At 39.7% G+C, this 16,918-nt stretch overlaps 1 protein-coding gene across 1 annotated transcript in view; it reads left to right on the top strand.

Annotated features, from left to right (window-relative positions):
* The window catches only part of CCDC148 (coiled-coil domain containing 148), a 314,087-nt gene that overhangs the window by 92,155 nt on the left and 205,014 nt on the right, over window positions 1-16,918 (top strand). Inside the window, exon 11 of the mRNA XM_064484812.1 lies at window positions 1,843-2,049. Within this exon, the coding sequence (XP_064340882.1) occupies window positions 1,843-2,049 (207 nt within the window). The remainder of the gene's footprint in view (window positions 1-1,842; window positions 2,050-16,918) is intronic.

Here is a 16,918-nt window from a genome sequence, read left to right as displayed (position 1 = left end):
GTGGTACCTGATCCACCATTCACATAGCCTGCAACACCTTAGCCCTTCTAGTCATGGGGAAGCCAACACTTGCCTTAGGAGCTGGTGCTTACCTATACCATCTCCTCCACAATTCCACTTGGTCCCCCTAGATGGGCTTGAAACACAAGCGCTCCAAATTCAGAACTCGGAGTCAAGGCTGAAATTTCCCTGAGCAGGGCCTGGGAAATGATGGTTTCATTCTTTAATGGACAAGACCACAAAGACAGGGAAACAAAAGTTACTATGTCACCAGTGAATTTCACAGTAACTCACTTTAAAATGTATATATAAATAAATATGCAGAGACTCTTGACTTTTAAAAGAGCCATGCTATAAAATATTATCACACACTCTTCATGTTTGTAATTGCTTTAAATCAAGCAAGTGACAATACTGACATGTGTATAGAACTTATGTCAGTCATGTGTGAACTCCTGTAACACACGTAACAGTGGATGATAGAAGGATGATATCCTTATTCTTCGGATAAAGAAACTGATGCGAAGGTCACAAAGCTAGTATGACCAGTCTCTCCTGTCCTCTCCCTCCCACCCCACCACCCAACAGTTATTTGTTTTAATTCTGACCTTTATTTCATAGCAAATGCCTGTTATGTAAAAAACATGTTATATAAAAACTCATTCTAGATTATACAAGTCTTGATTTATTAAATTAAATCTTAAAAAAAATTCCTATTGATTCTATTTGCTTCTGTGACCAGCTGTCATTTTTAACTATACAGATCTTTGTATTTACCTCCTATTAATGTGATAAAGATTTTTACATTTACTTCTTGCTTTGGGTTGATTGACATCATTTCTGCATGGCATATACTTCCTTTCTTAATGTTTGACAGGTTTGAAGCATATTCTTGGCTTTGGGGAATAAAGCTAAGAAGTTTAGAGATTTTAGTATCTGGTATTTGGTTTAAGTGAAGCCATAGCCTGTTTCATTATGCAGTTAATTAACCATACCTAGATTATCATTTTAGGTAGGACCAATCTTATTCTGCTTGCTAGCTTCTTTTCTCATACCACTTAGGGGTTAAATAATGTGTCAAATTCAGAGATGAGGCCTATACTGGCAAAATAAAGAATTATTTAGGTCACTGACTCTCAATTTCAGGAGACACACCTTTATATAAAAAGTATTTCAGGATTACTGACAGAGATTTTTCAAACTTCTCAGGCTCTCTCCCTTTCTGTTCTTTTCCTCAAGACTCTGAGATCTCCTGGGGTTGGGATTGATTGCCAGCAGTTACTGTTGGTACCTGTGTTAGAATGTCATCCCCTCAGGAGTGAGGGATGGGAAGGGTTAATGTCATTGCAGTAGTTACTTCAAGTTAGATGTCCTGACATCTGATTGTTTCAGTAATCAAGGGCAAATGGAGTTTTCAGGATTATTGTAGCAATTTTTAATGTTCATTAGCACGTCTAATTGAAGAACTTGAAGTCATTGTTAATATGCCAAATCCGATTTAGAAATGGAACATTTTTGAAATTATATGTGAGGGAGATAATGTTTTCTGCTCATAGAATCATTGCCATACAGAGGCAGAAGTTGTTTTAGGGCTGCCTGGCCTGACTCCATCCTATATAAGGACTTAAACATGTTAAATGACTAGTCCTCAGTCACCAGTTAGCCTGGGGCTCAGAACCCTGGGACTGGTACCTGGTCCTGATGGCTGCATTTGCTATTACGATGTTTGTCCCCCATTTTACAAAATCATTGGTTATAATTCATTTTATTCATTTTGGTAACAATGACATAAATCATAGGCTCACTGTCATAGTAAGTTTTTACCAACTGTTGTCTTTTCAGGTCGAACATGAGAAATATTGTGACCAGTATCGCTTTGCCAAGGAGCAGCGAAGGATCCTGATAGCAAGTTGGAATAAGAATAGGAGAGACTTTATACAGAAGGCTGTGCTGACACTCGCCGAGGCCTGTGCAGCTCATGAAATGGAAAGCACGATGGCTAAGGACAGGAAAAAGCAACAGGAAGTGTGTGCTGATCTGAAAGCCAAGGTGAGACGCTTTGCAGAATGCATTTCAGTATTTGCCTGGGTATTCTTTTAAGAGTCCACTCTTCCCTTTCGTTCAATTCCAACCTAAAGTCTCATTTCTCTAAAAAGCCTATTTTGAATAAAATTGTTAGTTTGAACCATACGAAGTTGTAATTGTTTAGGTCAAAAATTGTGAACAATCAACAATTTCATATGGTTCAACCTGAAGTAACTATAGCAGGAAGTTAATTATTGACATTTTGATTGAGGGTACCCAATACCAACCACAAATGCTGAACACCAGAGTGAGGTGCTGGATGAAGGTGCAGAGTATGATTATAAAGTAAATGTCTGATGCTGGTTCAGACCCATGGACCTCTCATTCACATTAAAGATGAATAAAAGGGGGTCAAGTTCACAAATGAACTTATTTACAAAACCGAAGCAGACTCAGACACAGAAAATAAACTTACGGTTACCGGGGGGAAAGGGGAGGGTGGGAGTTCAGGATTTGCAGATACTAACTACTATATATAAAATAGATAAACTACAAAGACCTACTGCATAGCATGGGGAGCTATATTTGATATCTTGTAAAAGCCTATAATGAAAAAGAATATGAAAAGGATATATATATATATATATATATATATGTATAACTGAATCCCTATGCTATACAGCAGAAATTAACACAGCATTGTAAACTGACTATACTTCAATTTTTAAAATTTTTTTTAAATTTTAAAAGGGTCAAGTTATGAAGAAGAGAGAGGATTTGTGAAGAAGTACATTGGGGAGAGCTTGATGGATTATGTGTGAGCCCTTAACAGAGTGAGAGGGGGAGCAGGTGGGATTTTCTTCCTCAGAGGCTCAGCAAGGGGCTCCCTGTCGTTGGAGGCTTGATGACTGGTGTCTGACGCTCACAGGGAAATACTGAGGGACTGACTGCCTCAGTGGCAGAACTGAAAATAAGAGTGGCTGCTGCATTGGGAGTAACTGCATCCCCCAGACAAGTCACGGGTGCCTGAGTCCTGAGGTCCCACGTGGGTCTGGCCTCCCTGGGAGTGTTGGCCAGGCCATCAAAAAAATTGTATCAAGGTACAGCATACATACTGTAAAGTGCACAAATCTTGATTTATTGATAAATAACATGGTAGAAGGATGATGGTGCAATGAGAAATTTTATTCTCTTGATGGAAAAAAATAACCTGGTGGATGTCGCATTATAGCAATTAATAGTATGTAAAAACAAATGTCTCTTTTCCTGTAGTGAAAAATGCCTACAGGAAAAATGTCTGCTCTGCATTTTTTTTACACAAAAAGATATTTCTTTTGACACTGCATGAGTTAGGGACCCAAAAGCAATAGAACCCACATCAAACCTGATCTACCACAGGCTACAGAACTAATGCATGTTTCTTCTCCATCTGTGGCTGATAAGAAACACTCAGGGGTCAGGGGCCATGATAAGTCCTTATATACTCCAGTCTGTTTATACTTACTTTGCTCATGTGATCATTAACCCTTGAGCTACGCTATAGGTGATACTTTCTTTTTATTGTATTACATTGAGGTAAACATATATGCAGTAGAGTGCATAGAACATAAGTGTGCTATTGAATAAAGTTTTACAAATGTATGCCACCCCATAGAAATACCACTGAGATCAAGATACAGAACATCTCAGAACGCTCCCTCATGCCTCTTCTTAGTACATACCAGCCCCACCCATAACCACTAATCTGAATTCATCACCATAGATTAGTTTTGCTTCTTCATGAATTTCTATGAATTGAACCATACAGTATATACTTCTTTGTACTTCTTTCACTCATCATATCTGTGAGTTTCACCCTTGTTGCGTGTTGCAATTATTTGTTCTTCTTGAAGCTGGGTAGTATTTCATTATATATATACACACCACAGTTTATTTATATGTTCTCCTGTTGATAGAAATTTGAGCTGCTTCCAGGCTTTTGCTGTTATGATAATGGTGCTATGAAAATTCTTGAACATGTCTTATAATGGACTTATGCACTTGTATGTATTGGATAAATACTTGGGTGTGGTATTGCTGGATCATAAGGCTCATGTGTGTTTTGCTGTAGTAAAAACTGCCAAATAGTTTTCCAAAGAGGTTATACAAATTTGCAACCAGTGTCAGTTACTTCACATCCTCACCAACACTGGTATTGCCAATCTTTGATTTCAGCTGATCTGGTGGATGTGTATAGGCACCTCACTATGATTTTCACTTGCGTTTAAAATCAAGCTGTTGAGCAGCTTTTCTTACGTGTATTGGGCATTTGAATATCCTCTCTTGTGAAATGTTCACTTATGTCTTTTGCCCATTTTTCTATTCCATTGTCTGCTTTTTTCCTTATTCATTTGTATGTTCTTTATATATTCTATATAGAAGTTGTACTTTTCCCCTAGTCTGTAACTTGTCTCTTCACTCTCTTAATGTTGTTTTTTGATGAACAAAACTTCTTAATTTTAATGCAATTCTGTTTTTTTTTTAATTTTTAAATGTCTTGGAGATATAAGTTATATACAGTGAAATCACCTTTTTTAGTGTACAGTTCTGTGAGTTTTGACAAATGCCTGACATGTAACCACCACCACAATCAGGATATAGAACTGGTCTGTCACCTTTAACAATCCTTCAGGCCTCTTTGTGGTAAACACCTCACCCACCTTCAGCCTTTGGCAAGTGCTGATCTCTGTCCCTATGTTTTGCCTGTTCTAGAATGCCATTTAAATGTAACCATGTCATATGTGCTCTTTAGAGTCTGGCTTTTTTCACGTATCATAATGCCTTTGAGACCTAGCTGTGTTGTTGTATAGGTCAATGGTTTTTTCTTTTTATTGCTGAGTAGTATTCCATGATATGGATTTATCACAGTCCATCCATTCACCAGTTTTGGCATTTAGTGTGACTTTGCTTCTGGCAGGATAGGCTTGAGGCTTTCTCTGGGAGCCTGTGCCCCAGAGAGAAACTTGCCACTCTCACTCCTTTCCCTGCATGAGTTTTTACTAGCCACTTGCTAGCCTGGCAGGGGAAGAGGCATTCTGCCTTCCTGGGGCAGCCTCAGGCTTAGGCAGGACTTATGTCCCTGGGTCTTGAGGCTAGAACCTACCCAGTGACTGTGCCCTCCTCCCCATGGCAGACAAACTCCAAACTCTCAGGTCCTGATGGTTCTTGTGAGGGAGAGAACTCTCTGCTCTTACCCCAGGAGAGGAGGATTTCTTTGCTCCCTTTCCCCAGCGGTAAAGGGTCTACGCTTAGTTCTGGTGGATTTGCTGCTCTGCATCCCTCCCTGCCCACAGTGGCTTTTGTTCTGTAGGGCTTTGTTCCTCTCCCCTAGACTTGCACAACCATAGGAGGCTTCCTCTGCTTGCTTACCCTGACCTCAATCTTTCTTAGGAGCATTCAGTGAGATTTGTGGAGAAAAGCGAATTCCCCTTGCATCTGTGGCTTCCAGGAGTTCTACACATAAGCTCACACTCTCCTGCAGCGGCAAATTGTTAAAATGTAACTATCACATCATCACAAAGTTTTACCTGCAACCTTCTTTCCCCTTCTATAATGGTCTGATCTTTCCCAGGGGCTCTGCCTCTGGTAAGCCAGTTCTCACGTTGCCTCTCTTCTTAGAGGCATCGACCTTTCTTTAAATCTCAGGCTAGTTTATTGCCCTGTGACCTCTGCTCTAGGATGGGTTCAAGAAAAGTTTTGATGTTGCAGGCTATTCAGTTTTTCTCTTGTGGTTAATGGGAAAGCGACCTTCTTTCCAGCTTTCCAGAAGGTCCTAATGAAATACTATCTATCAATCTTTTATGTGCCGTATTTAAGAAATCATTGGCTAGTGGCATGGGGTCATTTTCAAAATCATCCTGCCTAAGGATTTTTGCCCAACAGGGCTCCTGCCAGAGGTTTGGGCTCCACCCAAAACAGTGGGGTGGAACAGCAATAAATGGGAAACTGAAAGGTGGAAGAGAAGTAGCTAAAGGAAAATGCGTATGGTCCATATCAGGGGACTTTTCCTAGGAGCAGTCCAGAGAACAAAACTGATAAGAAGCCAAGAATTGGCATTAAGCACCTGCCAGGTTTACTAGGGTGTCAGTCAGCAGTCTAATGGGAACCCTGCTGTCGTCCCCTTTACTTCTCCCCACCTTTTCCCTTCCACTCCTGGACTCTGATGGTGTAGGCATCTAGGGGATGAAGGAAATGTCATCTTTTGAATAAAGAGGGAAGAGTTGATTAATCTCTTGGAACTGGACAATTTAATTTTGAATCAGGACTGTATTTTTCGACTTAAAGTGACTCTGGCACAGACACAGAAAACAAACTAATGGTTATCGGGGGGAAGTGGGTGGGAAGGGATAAATTGGGAGTTAGAGATTTGCAGATACTAACTACTGTATATAAAATAGATAAACAACAGGTTTCTTCTGTGTAGCACAGGGAACTATATTCAATATCTTGTAGTAAGCTGTAATGAAAAGGAATATATGTATGTTTGTATATGTATGCCTGAAATATTATGCTGTATACCAGAAACTGACACATTGTAAACTGACTATACTTCAATTAAAAAAAAAACACCAAAAAACAATAACAAAAATAAAATGACTATGGGACATTCACCCAAGAGTAAGCCATGGGTTCTGCTTAGTTTTCATCTAGTGACAGGAGAAACATCTGAATAGAGGACAGAAATAATGCTGTGTTTTGATTATTTCCCACACATCATGCTGCCCAATATCTCAGGCATACTCTGCAGAGTGAATTTAACATCTCAGGCATTCGAATAGATGCTTTGTAGCCATTTTCTGATACTACCCTTAGTGACAAATCTCAGTTAAGATGGGCAGGGGGTGCAGTAGAGCACCCACCCATGAAATCAGGGTCTGGGTTCAGTGGAGGCAATGTAATATGGCATCTCCTTAGAGACCCATGGTCACAAGATGGTGAACAGCTATCTCTGAACGTCTGGAGATGAAACCTCCAAAGAGCAAATGTACACAGAGAGTGGAGAAATTGGAACATAAAATGAATTATGGTAAAATGGATTCTGTTTCCTACTGAGACAGTGTTATCATTGGAGTCTGTGTTCCCAATCAAGAACTGAGGCTCAATAAATTAGCCAGGACCGAAAATAAATAGCTAGGATCAAAAATATAAAAGAAAAGGAGTAACCCTATTGATTGTGTAGTAATTAAAAATATTAAATTATGCTCATGTTTTTTTTTTTTTCAAACCTGGAAGGAAACTTGGAGATTTTATCCCTATTCTTCATTTTACAAATCGGAAAGCTGTAGCCCTGAAAGATTGACCTGCCTAGGGTTCATGCCAGCTCGTTTGACTCGAAATTCAATATTATCTCAGCCTGACACAGCTTTGCCTACAAGGATCTTACAAAATAACAGAAGATATTTATTATACTATGGGCCCCAATGTGCTATAAAATAGACCCACAGAATGTGAAAAATATTACTTCATTGTATCATAAATTTGACCTTTCTAGAACCAACATGCTAGCTATAATAAACATTAGTTAAACATTTAACCATAATTTTGTTCTGTCTTGGAATTTAAAAGGGCTTTGGGGGGATGATTTAGATGATTTGTGCCTTGAAGGATAGAGTTAAAGGAATTTTGAAATAATGAATTCTCTTTCTCTCTGTCTGTTTTATTTTATTTTTCTATCAGTAATGGTTGCCGTAGCAAGTAGAGGCTCTTAGGCATCTCACAAGAGGGGCAAGAGGCACACAGGAAAGCAGAGTTCTCATTCTCCTGCTCCAACTAAACCTGCTCTTTGGTCCCCTAAATTTTCCTAGACTAGGAGCCCCTCCCCAGCATCCAGCCTAGACCACTCTGTTAGCTGTGCACTTGATTCCTTAACATCCTTACCTATCTACGGAATGGCTGGGAACCTCATTCTCAGATCTGTCTCACGGTAGACTTTCTCTGTGTCCTTCCTGGGTAGCCAAGTGCTGCTAAGGAAACGACATCTTCATCTGGACTCACAATGAAATGTCCACGTGAGACTCCTCAGTCTTGTCCTTAGTTCACTCATTCTCTCTATTCCTCTTATCAGTGTTTCAAGGGGTCACCAGTCCTCACAAGACTCTTCCCTAACACCAGAAACCCTCCCCACCAAACTCCCAGGAGACAACCCACTTCTTTCTTCATCAAAAAAATGAAGTTTTGGAGGTGTGACATGGACCTCTAATTCCTGCCTCCCTCACCCTGTGTCTTTCTGACTCCTGCTAGTCCCTTGCTTTCCTGCAGATGCAGGATGTGATATCTCCTACATGTTTATATCCAGTCCTTCCCTTTAATGTTTGGGACTCTGACCCATCGAACCACTTTAGAAACTGGGTTCTACTGATTATCCCCTTTCCTTATTTTTTCTCTCTCTTACTCTTTGGAGTATTCCTCTCAGTCATCCTCTAGCTCCTGAGAAGTCCCTATTCTCTACCCTTTCATTTGAAGTCATCCTTTTGAAAGACTAATCTAGATTATTTTTCCTCCAGGACTTCTGACCTCTTCATTTCACTAAAATCCTCTCTTCTTTCCAAGATGAGCAGTAACCTCCATATTAACTTGTCCAGTCACCACTCTTCCCTCCTGATACTACCGAACCTCTCTGCCTCTTTCCTCACTGTTGACTACTCACTGTGGACATTCTTCACCCTTCAGCTTCTAAAAAATTATTCACTTTGTCATATCTTACAGCAATTCTCAGTCTGCCTGTGAATTTGTCATTGTCAGCCCCTCCTACTCCCCTGGGGTCCTCCAGGTTTCTGTCCTTGCTCTTTGCTCTTCTCTCCCTCTAGTTCACTGACTCCCAATCCCTCTTATGATTTTCCCTACCTTTAGATGCTAGTTACCCTCAAATCTTTTTTCCCATCTCTGAACAGCTCTCTTCTGAGCCTCATTTATCCAGCTGTATACTGGTTATACCAACATAGAAGCCTACAGATGCCTCAAACTCAGTGTCCAAAGTAGAAATCTGTTTTCCCCTAGTAAATTTGTACTTCTTTCTTGAAATTTATCTTAGCTTCCTCTTTTTCCACCCTCAAGTGGCCTACCAGCTTGGGAAAATTTTCTCTCAACTATTTCCCCCTTCCTTTCTATCACGGGACCCTGGCCATTGTTCCTGAAGCACTGCAGCAGCCTTCTAATGGCTTTGCTTTACACCCTGAATTTCTCTGTTTCCCCTAAACTGCAGGGGAGTTACTCCACCCTCTGATGACAACTCCTCAGTGGCACCCCTTTGCTTACAATAATGGCAAACTTCCTAGCCTGATTTTCCAGGTCCTCAGTAACACACACCCCAGCTCCCTTCCCAGCCTCTTTTCCTAACACACTCCACCTCCCACTTTATGATCTAAAAATACCAAACTCCTTGTAATCCGCTCTCCAGCTTCCTCTGCTGCTGCATTGTGCGAGGTTTTGTTTCCTTGCCCTGTGCCTTTGCCCCTGCCGTTGCTGGCGTTGTCTGGAAGGCCTCTCCTACCTTCCTTTGTCTGGTTAAGTCTCACTCATCTTCAAGATTCAGCCCAAGTATCTGCTGCAGGAAGACTTCCTTGAGTCTCTGGCTAGGTTCAATCCACACTTGGTTCTCTCTAGTCCGTTATAAATAACGCTGACATGCCAGTGACTCTAGAACACTGAAAAAAACTATGTCCCCTCCACGACTGCAAGCAGCAACCCCATCTTATTCGTCTTGGTATAACATACACCTGCTCCTTCTGTAATCCCCTTTCTCCACAGATTTTAGCCTCCTTTGCTGTTGGAGAACAGATTTAGGTTTCACAAATCAGATAGTATATGGTACTTTAATTCAAAATAGAGTTTTTTGAGTTTCAATTCCAGTGATAATGAATAACTGATATCATGGTAAACAACTATAAAAACTAAACAAAATATTATTTTAAAAAATGTTTTCAGCCATTGGAAAACCAGTGCATGGATAAGATGCTTGAAATAAGATAAGCTTTGAAAGTGAGCCCTCTATTCAGTCTGGATTTCTTCCTGACGTCGTGTTTTAATATAAAATGGAGAGAGATGTAACCTCAGCAGAAAATTACAGTCTTGACAGGTGAAGAAATCAGATATTGGATTTTGGGTTGCAAAGGCACCTAAGATTTGGGGGATAAGGTACCAGAGATGAAGGAACAGCAGATGAAGAGCCTCTAAAACACATATAAGGATATCTCATGAGTCCTTTGCCAGCTTATAAGCTCTGAATGCACAGAAGGAGACATCAGAAGGCCAAGAGAGAACAACTGCTGGAAGACTGAGAACTTAATAGAGATTTTGGAAGCCACACAGTTTTTGGGAGGTGTAGGTATTGGAATCCTAGCCCAGCCAATGTGGGGAAATCTTGGTGAACACTATGGACAGTTAAAACTCCCAAGAGGTCATGCCTTAGGGGTGTGGGCTGCACTCGAGGATTATGGACAAAACTGAAACAGACTTACCCTAAACAAAAGTAAAAATAAAACTTCAACACAATCCAGGAGATTTTCTGGCAATTTAACTACCTTCCAGACTAAAGACCCAACACCATTTAGAGAAAAAAAATTTAACCTAGAGCCTGTACAATAGATCCGTCACAACATTCAGCCCAAAATAAAAATTACCAAACAGTCAAAGAAACAGGAAAAGGTGACTGATAGATAATAAAGAAATAAAACAGCATCAAAAATGATCTAGATATTGTAGTTAAAAGATAAAAACTATAAAATAATTATGATTAATACATGAAAGAAAGTGGTAGAAAAGATGGACAAAATGTATGCAAATATGGAACAGCAAATTAGAATATAAAAATGAATCAAGTGGGCATTCTAGAAATGCAAGATATAATACCTGAAATTAAGAGCCCATTGGATGTGCCTTAAGAGCATACCAGACATATCAGAAGGCAGAATTAATGAACTTAAAGATAGAGCAATAAAAAATATTCAAACTGAAGCATCTAAAGAGAAAAATATTAATGTGAAAAGCAGACTAGAGAAGAGACCATAAAAGACATGAAACATAATAAAAAGGTTTAATGGACATATAATTAAAGTCCCAGAAAGAGGAGAGAGAAAATGAGATAGAGGTAACATTGAAGAAATAACAGACAAGAGCTTACCAAATTTGATGAATGACGTCAATCTATATTTTCAAGAAATTCAGCAAACTCTTAAGATGGATAAATACAAAGAAAATTATTCCGAGGCACATCATAATCAAACTACTGGAATGAAAAATAAGGAGAAGCAGTTATGTGAAGAGACAGATGTGGCAAGGGGATCCCCCTCGCTGGTGTGATTACAAGCAAAGACAGTGTGTTCTGGGGTCAGTGGTGATGGCAGCAACTTCCCAGTTGTGCCAGAGCCAGTGTGACCTTTACCAGACCAGGTCTGTGATGTGTGGTTCTGGATGTTATTCCTGGAAACTTAGTCTAGTGCTTGCTTCTCAGACCCTTCTGAAGACTTGGAGAACTTTCTAAAGCCCTGTAATTAATACTTTCCTTCTTGAAAGAGAAAGAAAAATACCATATGATATCACTTATATGTGGAATCTAAGGGGAAAAAGGGACACAAATGAACTTATATACAAAACAGAGACAGACTCACAGACATAGGAAACAAACTTATAGTTACCGGGGGGGAAAGGGGAGGCAGTGGGGATAGTTTGAGATTTGTAGATACTAGTTACTATATATAAAATAGACAATAAGCACCTACTGTATAGCACAGGGAACTATATTCAATATCTTGTCATAGCCTATAATGAAAAAGAATATGAAAAGGAATATATCTATGTATAACTGAATCACTATGCTGTACACCAGAAATTAACACAACGTTGTATATCAGCTATATTTCAATTAAAAAAAATGCTTTCCTTCTTTAACTAGGGTAGATTCTGCCATGCACAACTAATAACTCTGATGCAGATGATGTCTGGATTCTGTTATGCTTTTCTAACTTGCCCGCGTGCAGACTGCAGGTTAAGATGAGCAGGACTCAGAACCAGTGATGACCCACCACTTACCTGATTCAAGCTGTGATTGTTGCTATAGGTACACAGGACTTCCCGTTACAAGATCAGCTCAAAGGGAGAGGTGACCACAAAACCTTACCCATCAGTCACATGGCCTGTGGGACTAGACGGAGCGGAAAGGATGCTTTTACCACATAGTAACAATCTTTCAATGTCCATAGTGTCATTTATTTCTGTTTATATTTCTGGCATCATCTCAGGGGAGTTTTCCTTGGTAATGAGAGACATTGCAGGTTTCTTCTTAGGAATTCACAGTCCACACATTATCTGCTTCCTTGATCAAAAAAGAAAAAAAAGCAATGTAATTGAAAAAATTTGTATGTTTAGTTTACCAAGGCAGGGATTCAGTAGTTTATGCCAATTTAGGACATCTGTCCGTGAATGTCTTGATGTGGTCAACTGTGCCGTGCACCATCCACACACTCAGAGTTACCAATGAATCTCATGCAGTACTGGATGGGCCCAGGGGCCCTACAGTCTCTGCAGCTGGAGACGTTCACAGAGACGTTCTCTGTGGTTAACCGTGGGTGTAATATCTGCAGAATCAAGAGAGCTTTGAGGAATCATAGGCATTGGTACTAGAGTGATGTTTGGTCACAGAGGCAGGTGGCATTCCTCTGTACAGCTATATGATGCTGCCTGTGGCTCTCGGCAGGTAGCTAATTGAAATTGCACAGGGCTTGGGGACCTGATGAATTTACATTAGTTCCAAGTAATATATTCAAAGTAGCCCCACTCTTCAAATGTCTTAGTTGGGGTCTATTTTATAAAGTCTAAAAAAGACTGCACTTCTTGATGTTCTTTACAATAAGAGCCTGTATTTCAGTGGCAAGTCATAACAATATCTCACAAGATGTTTTGCAAATGAGAATACTTCGTGTAAGATGTGTTGTATGGGATGTTCGTATTTTATGGTGAATTTGTGCAGGAAATGATAATTTCAAGGACTGGGTAATTTAAGAGAGGAAGCCACAACTTGGAGTTAGGAAGCTAGTATTTTTAAAAATTCTTATCAAAAATAAATACATAGCTACAAAAAACAAAAGTGTGTGTCTTGATTAACAGAATAGGGAATCCAGAAATAGACCCACACACTGATGGTCAGTTGATTTTCAATAAAGATACAAAGTCAATTTTGTGGAGAAAGGGTAGTTTTATGAACAAATGGTATGAGAACCATTGAATATCCAGATGCAAAAATAAATGAGCCTCGATACATACCTTATGACCTATACAAAAATTAACTCAAAATGGATCATTGACCTAAATGTAAACTGAACACTATGAAAAACAGGGAAAGACAACGTAGGAGAAAATCTCTATGACTTAGGGTTGGGCAAAAAATTCTTAAACACGACACCAAAAGCACTACCCCTAAAAGAGAAAAAAAGTGGCAATTTTGACTTTCTCAAAATTAAGAACTTCTGCTTATTGAAAGACAGCGTGAAGACAATTAATGATAAGTAAACAAATAACCTAATAAAAAAGGAGTAAAATATTTGAAAAGTCCCCAAAGAAGTTATATGGCAAATAAAACAGGAAAAGATGCTCAATATCATTAGTCATCAGTGAAATGCAAATTAAAACTACAATAGGATAGAAGTAGATACCTATTAGAAAGTCTAAAAAAAAAAATCTGACCATGCCAAATATTGACAAAGATGTGGAACAACTTGAATTGTCACACACTGCTGGTGGGAATGGGAGAATGACACAGTCACTTTGTAAAACATTGCAGTTTCTTATACTAATAAACACACACTTTCCACATGATACAGCAATGCGACTTCTGGATGTTTACTCATTTAAAATGAAAATACGTGTGCACACAGAAAACTGTAAGTCAACCTGTATAGCAGCTTTATTTGTAATTGCTAAACCTGAAAACAAGCCAAATGCCCTCAACTGGGGAAGAGATAAACAAACTATGATACTTGTATACAGTGGATGATTACTTAGCAAAAAAAGTAATGAACTATTGATACATGCCATAGCATGGACATATCTCAAAGGTATTATCCTAAGTGGAAAATGGCAGGCACAAAAAAGGCTGCATACTATATTTCATTCATAGGATCCTCTTGCAAAGACAAAACTGTAGGAAGTGGAGGAACTTCCCCAGGCAGCAGGAAGAAGGGAATGAGAAGGTTATGGGACTGCCCTGTAGGAATCACACCATCTGGTCCACTTGACTTCCCGTGAACTAATACTTAGTCTTAGCTGCCGTACCTGAATGATGGAGTATATTTTAGGTAGTTGATGTCCAGCCAAGATTAAGCGGTCGTTACTACAAAAGAAGAAGAGAATGAATGAGGGGCACAATTAGCCTACTGTGACTGTGAGTTACCAGCAAGGGATTTGGGGGTAGCTATTTCCCTAAGACCCCATCTCTGCTCCAGACAGTCCCACAGAGGGTCTCTATGGCCTCTTTCCTACAAGAACAAACCCAGGGTCCTTCATGCTGCACAGCTCTCCAGGAGGGCTGAGTCTATGGTGTGCTTTAGGGGAGACTCGGGGAAGAAAGGATTTGGTTAAGTGGTGACTGTAGCCCGTAGCCTCTCCTAGTCCCCACCGGTGCCGTCTGCTCTTCCTTCTCTTCGTTCCTCTTCTACCTGCACTCGCTCTTTGATGACCAAATATTTGTGGAATAAACAAATGAAATTTTGCTTTGAAACTCATAGGTTAAAATGTGTCAAATGACTGTTTTTGTATGTCAGAAACGGCTATCAGCACTTTCCTATGGCACAACTGAGTCTACAGATAAGGGTAAGGTGTATTGGCCCCTCTTACATTATAAATATCATTATATTAACAGTGTGACTTTCTCTAGAGAGCTGATTTTTACATATAATGCAGTTGGTAAGTGTGTCGTTCCCCCCACCCCACATTTCTCTCCCTGTACTTACCTCCCATATTACACTTACTACAACTGATGTACATGTTTGTTTATATGTCTATTTCCAGGCTCTAAACATATGAAGAGGAGGGTCCATTTTTATTCATTTGTATCATAATGCTTACCACCAGTTAAAATCCATAATAGATGCTCAATAAGCACCAGTATTAACTTCGTATGCCCTTGAATAGGTTGTATTTGTATGAGATTTATTTTATTAAAACAAAGTGTTATGGAAAGAATCTTGGTTACCCATCTATGTTGTCTGGTAGTTTACCTGTGTTTCAAATTGTTCACATCTGGCTTTGATGTTCCTCATGGTTTAAAAAAATTTGCGTTTTAAAATCAGCTCATGGTGTTAACTCATCTAAGTCTGTTTAAGGCCAGCCCCGTAGTTTTCATCACAACGGAGCTTATTCTGGTTTCTATATATACTTTTCTCCCACTGGAAGCTCAGAGGGCAGCCCTGCTTTTGTAGTTGGCCCTCTCACCCCGGCTTTGTTTGACTGGGGAAGCTTTATACAGTGAATGAGAGGATAATTGGGTAGAAAAACTCTAGTCCTGATTCATTGCTCTTACGCAGACAGCTCAGGAGATCTTTTGTCAAAAGAATTTCAAGGGTAGAATTCACAGGTCACAAATGGGCGGATCAGGTCATCTTTTTGATGTGTCGTGTATTTTCACAGAATTTTCTGGGTGATAATGGGGAAATTAAATATGTTAATTATTGAAGGAAATCTCTCTTTCCATATGTATGGTATTTGAGTGCATTTCTACATAGTGGAGCATTTAGTACTCTGAGCACAACGACCGCTTCGTACTTGTTACCAGGCTGATTCTAACACAGTAAATTCCCAATAGTGTTTTTTCACTGCAGACCACTTGAGAAAATCCCCATTTTGTAAATGTCTAAAATAAGATGTATTGAATTTCTCCTATATTGTCTCATTATAATGAATGTTACATTTGGTATGGTGGTTTGCTGGAAGTTCTTTATTGTGGATGAGAGAGGCAGACTAGTGAAGGGATAAAGCTGAACAAAAAATGAGAAAAATGATCTGTTAGTGCCCGAGGCATTTATAATAAAGAGAATCAAATTTCTGGGCATGAAAGGACCATAAGAGACATGTTAAAAGTGATTCTTCTGGGCTCTGTGCCTATTTTTTACTTGCATCAAAGATGGAATTTGTAAAAGACATATGTTGAATGCCTGAGTGTTTGCAAGTGACGTAAGGGTTTGCGTGTTACTGATTTACTTAGTGATTGTTATAAAAATTATTTTTCTCTGTATGTAGCATAACTCATTCATTTACTCAGTCACCAAATCTTTTTTGAGCACAGTGCCAAGCACTGTGATAGGCACCAGGCATACAGAGATGAATGAGATACCCTCAAGGATCCCAGGTCCCAATAGAAGAGACAGGCATACAAATACATAGTTGTTATGGAGTGTGGTGAGTGCCACAGAGGAGGTGTGTGTGAAACTTATCGGAGCACAGAGGAGGGTACACAGCCTACAGGAGGAGGCAGCAGTAATAAGCACTGGGAGAGGCAACCATTTGGACTAAATCCTAAAGGATGGCATTTGTTAGCTTGGTCAAGTGAGAAGTGGGAACACACTCCAGACATGGGATAGATGAGCTCGTTTCCCACAGATCAGAAACAACCTGTCAGGGCACAAAAGCATTTTGGTGTTTCCTCTTCACACATTGTGGACAGGGAGTAATGAGAGGAGGGCTAAACGACAGGAAGGTGTGTGCTGGATCTAGCAGGGCCTTGAGTGCAGTGTCAAGGAGCTGGTGTGTGATGAGGGGTCATCGAAGGATTTTAATAGGAGACTGACGTGTAAGATCAGTCTGATAGCTGTAAAATTTCCTGCTCAGATGATTTGTCCTTTTTTCCCCCTAGTTGGTTGTCTGCCTT

Source organism: Camelus dromedarius, chromosome 4, assembly GCF_036321535.1.
Source record: "Camelus dromedarius isolate mCamDro1 chromosome 4, mCamDro1.pat, whole genome shotgun sequence".
Lineage (NCBI taxonomy): Eukaryota > Metazoa > Chordata > Mammalia > Artiodactyla > Camelidae > Camelus > Camelus dromedarius.
This window is presented reverse-complemented; position numbering and strand designations above follow the sequence as displayed.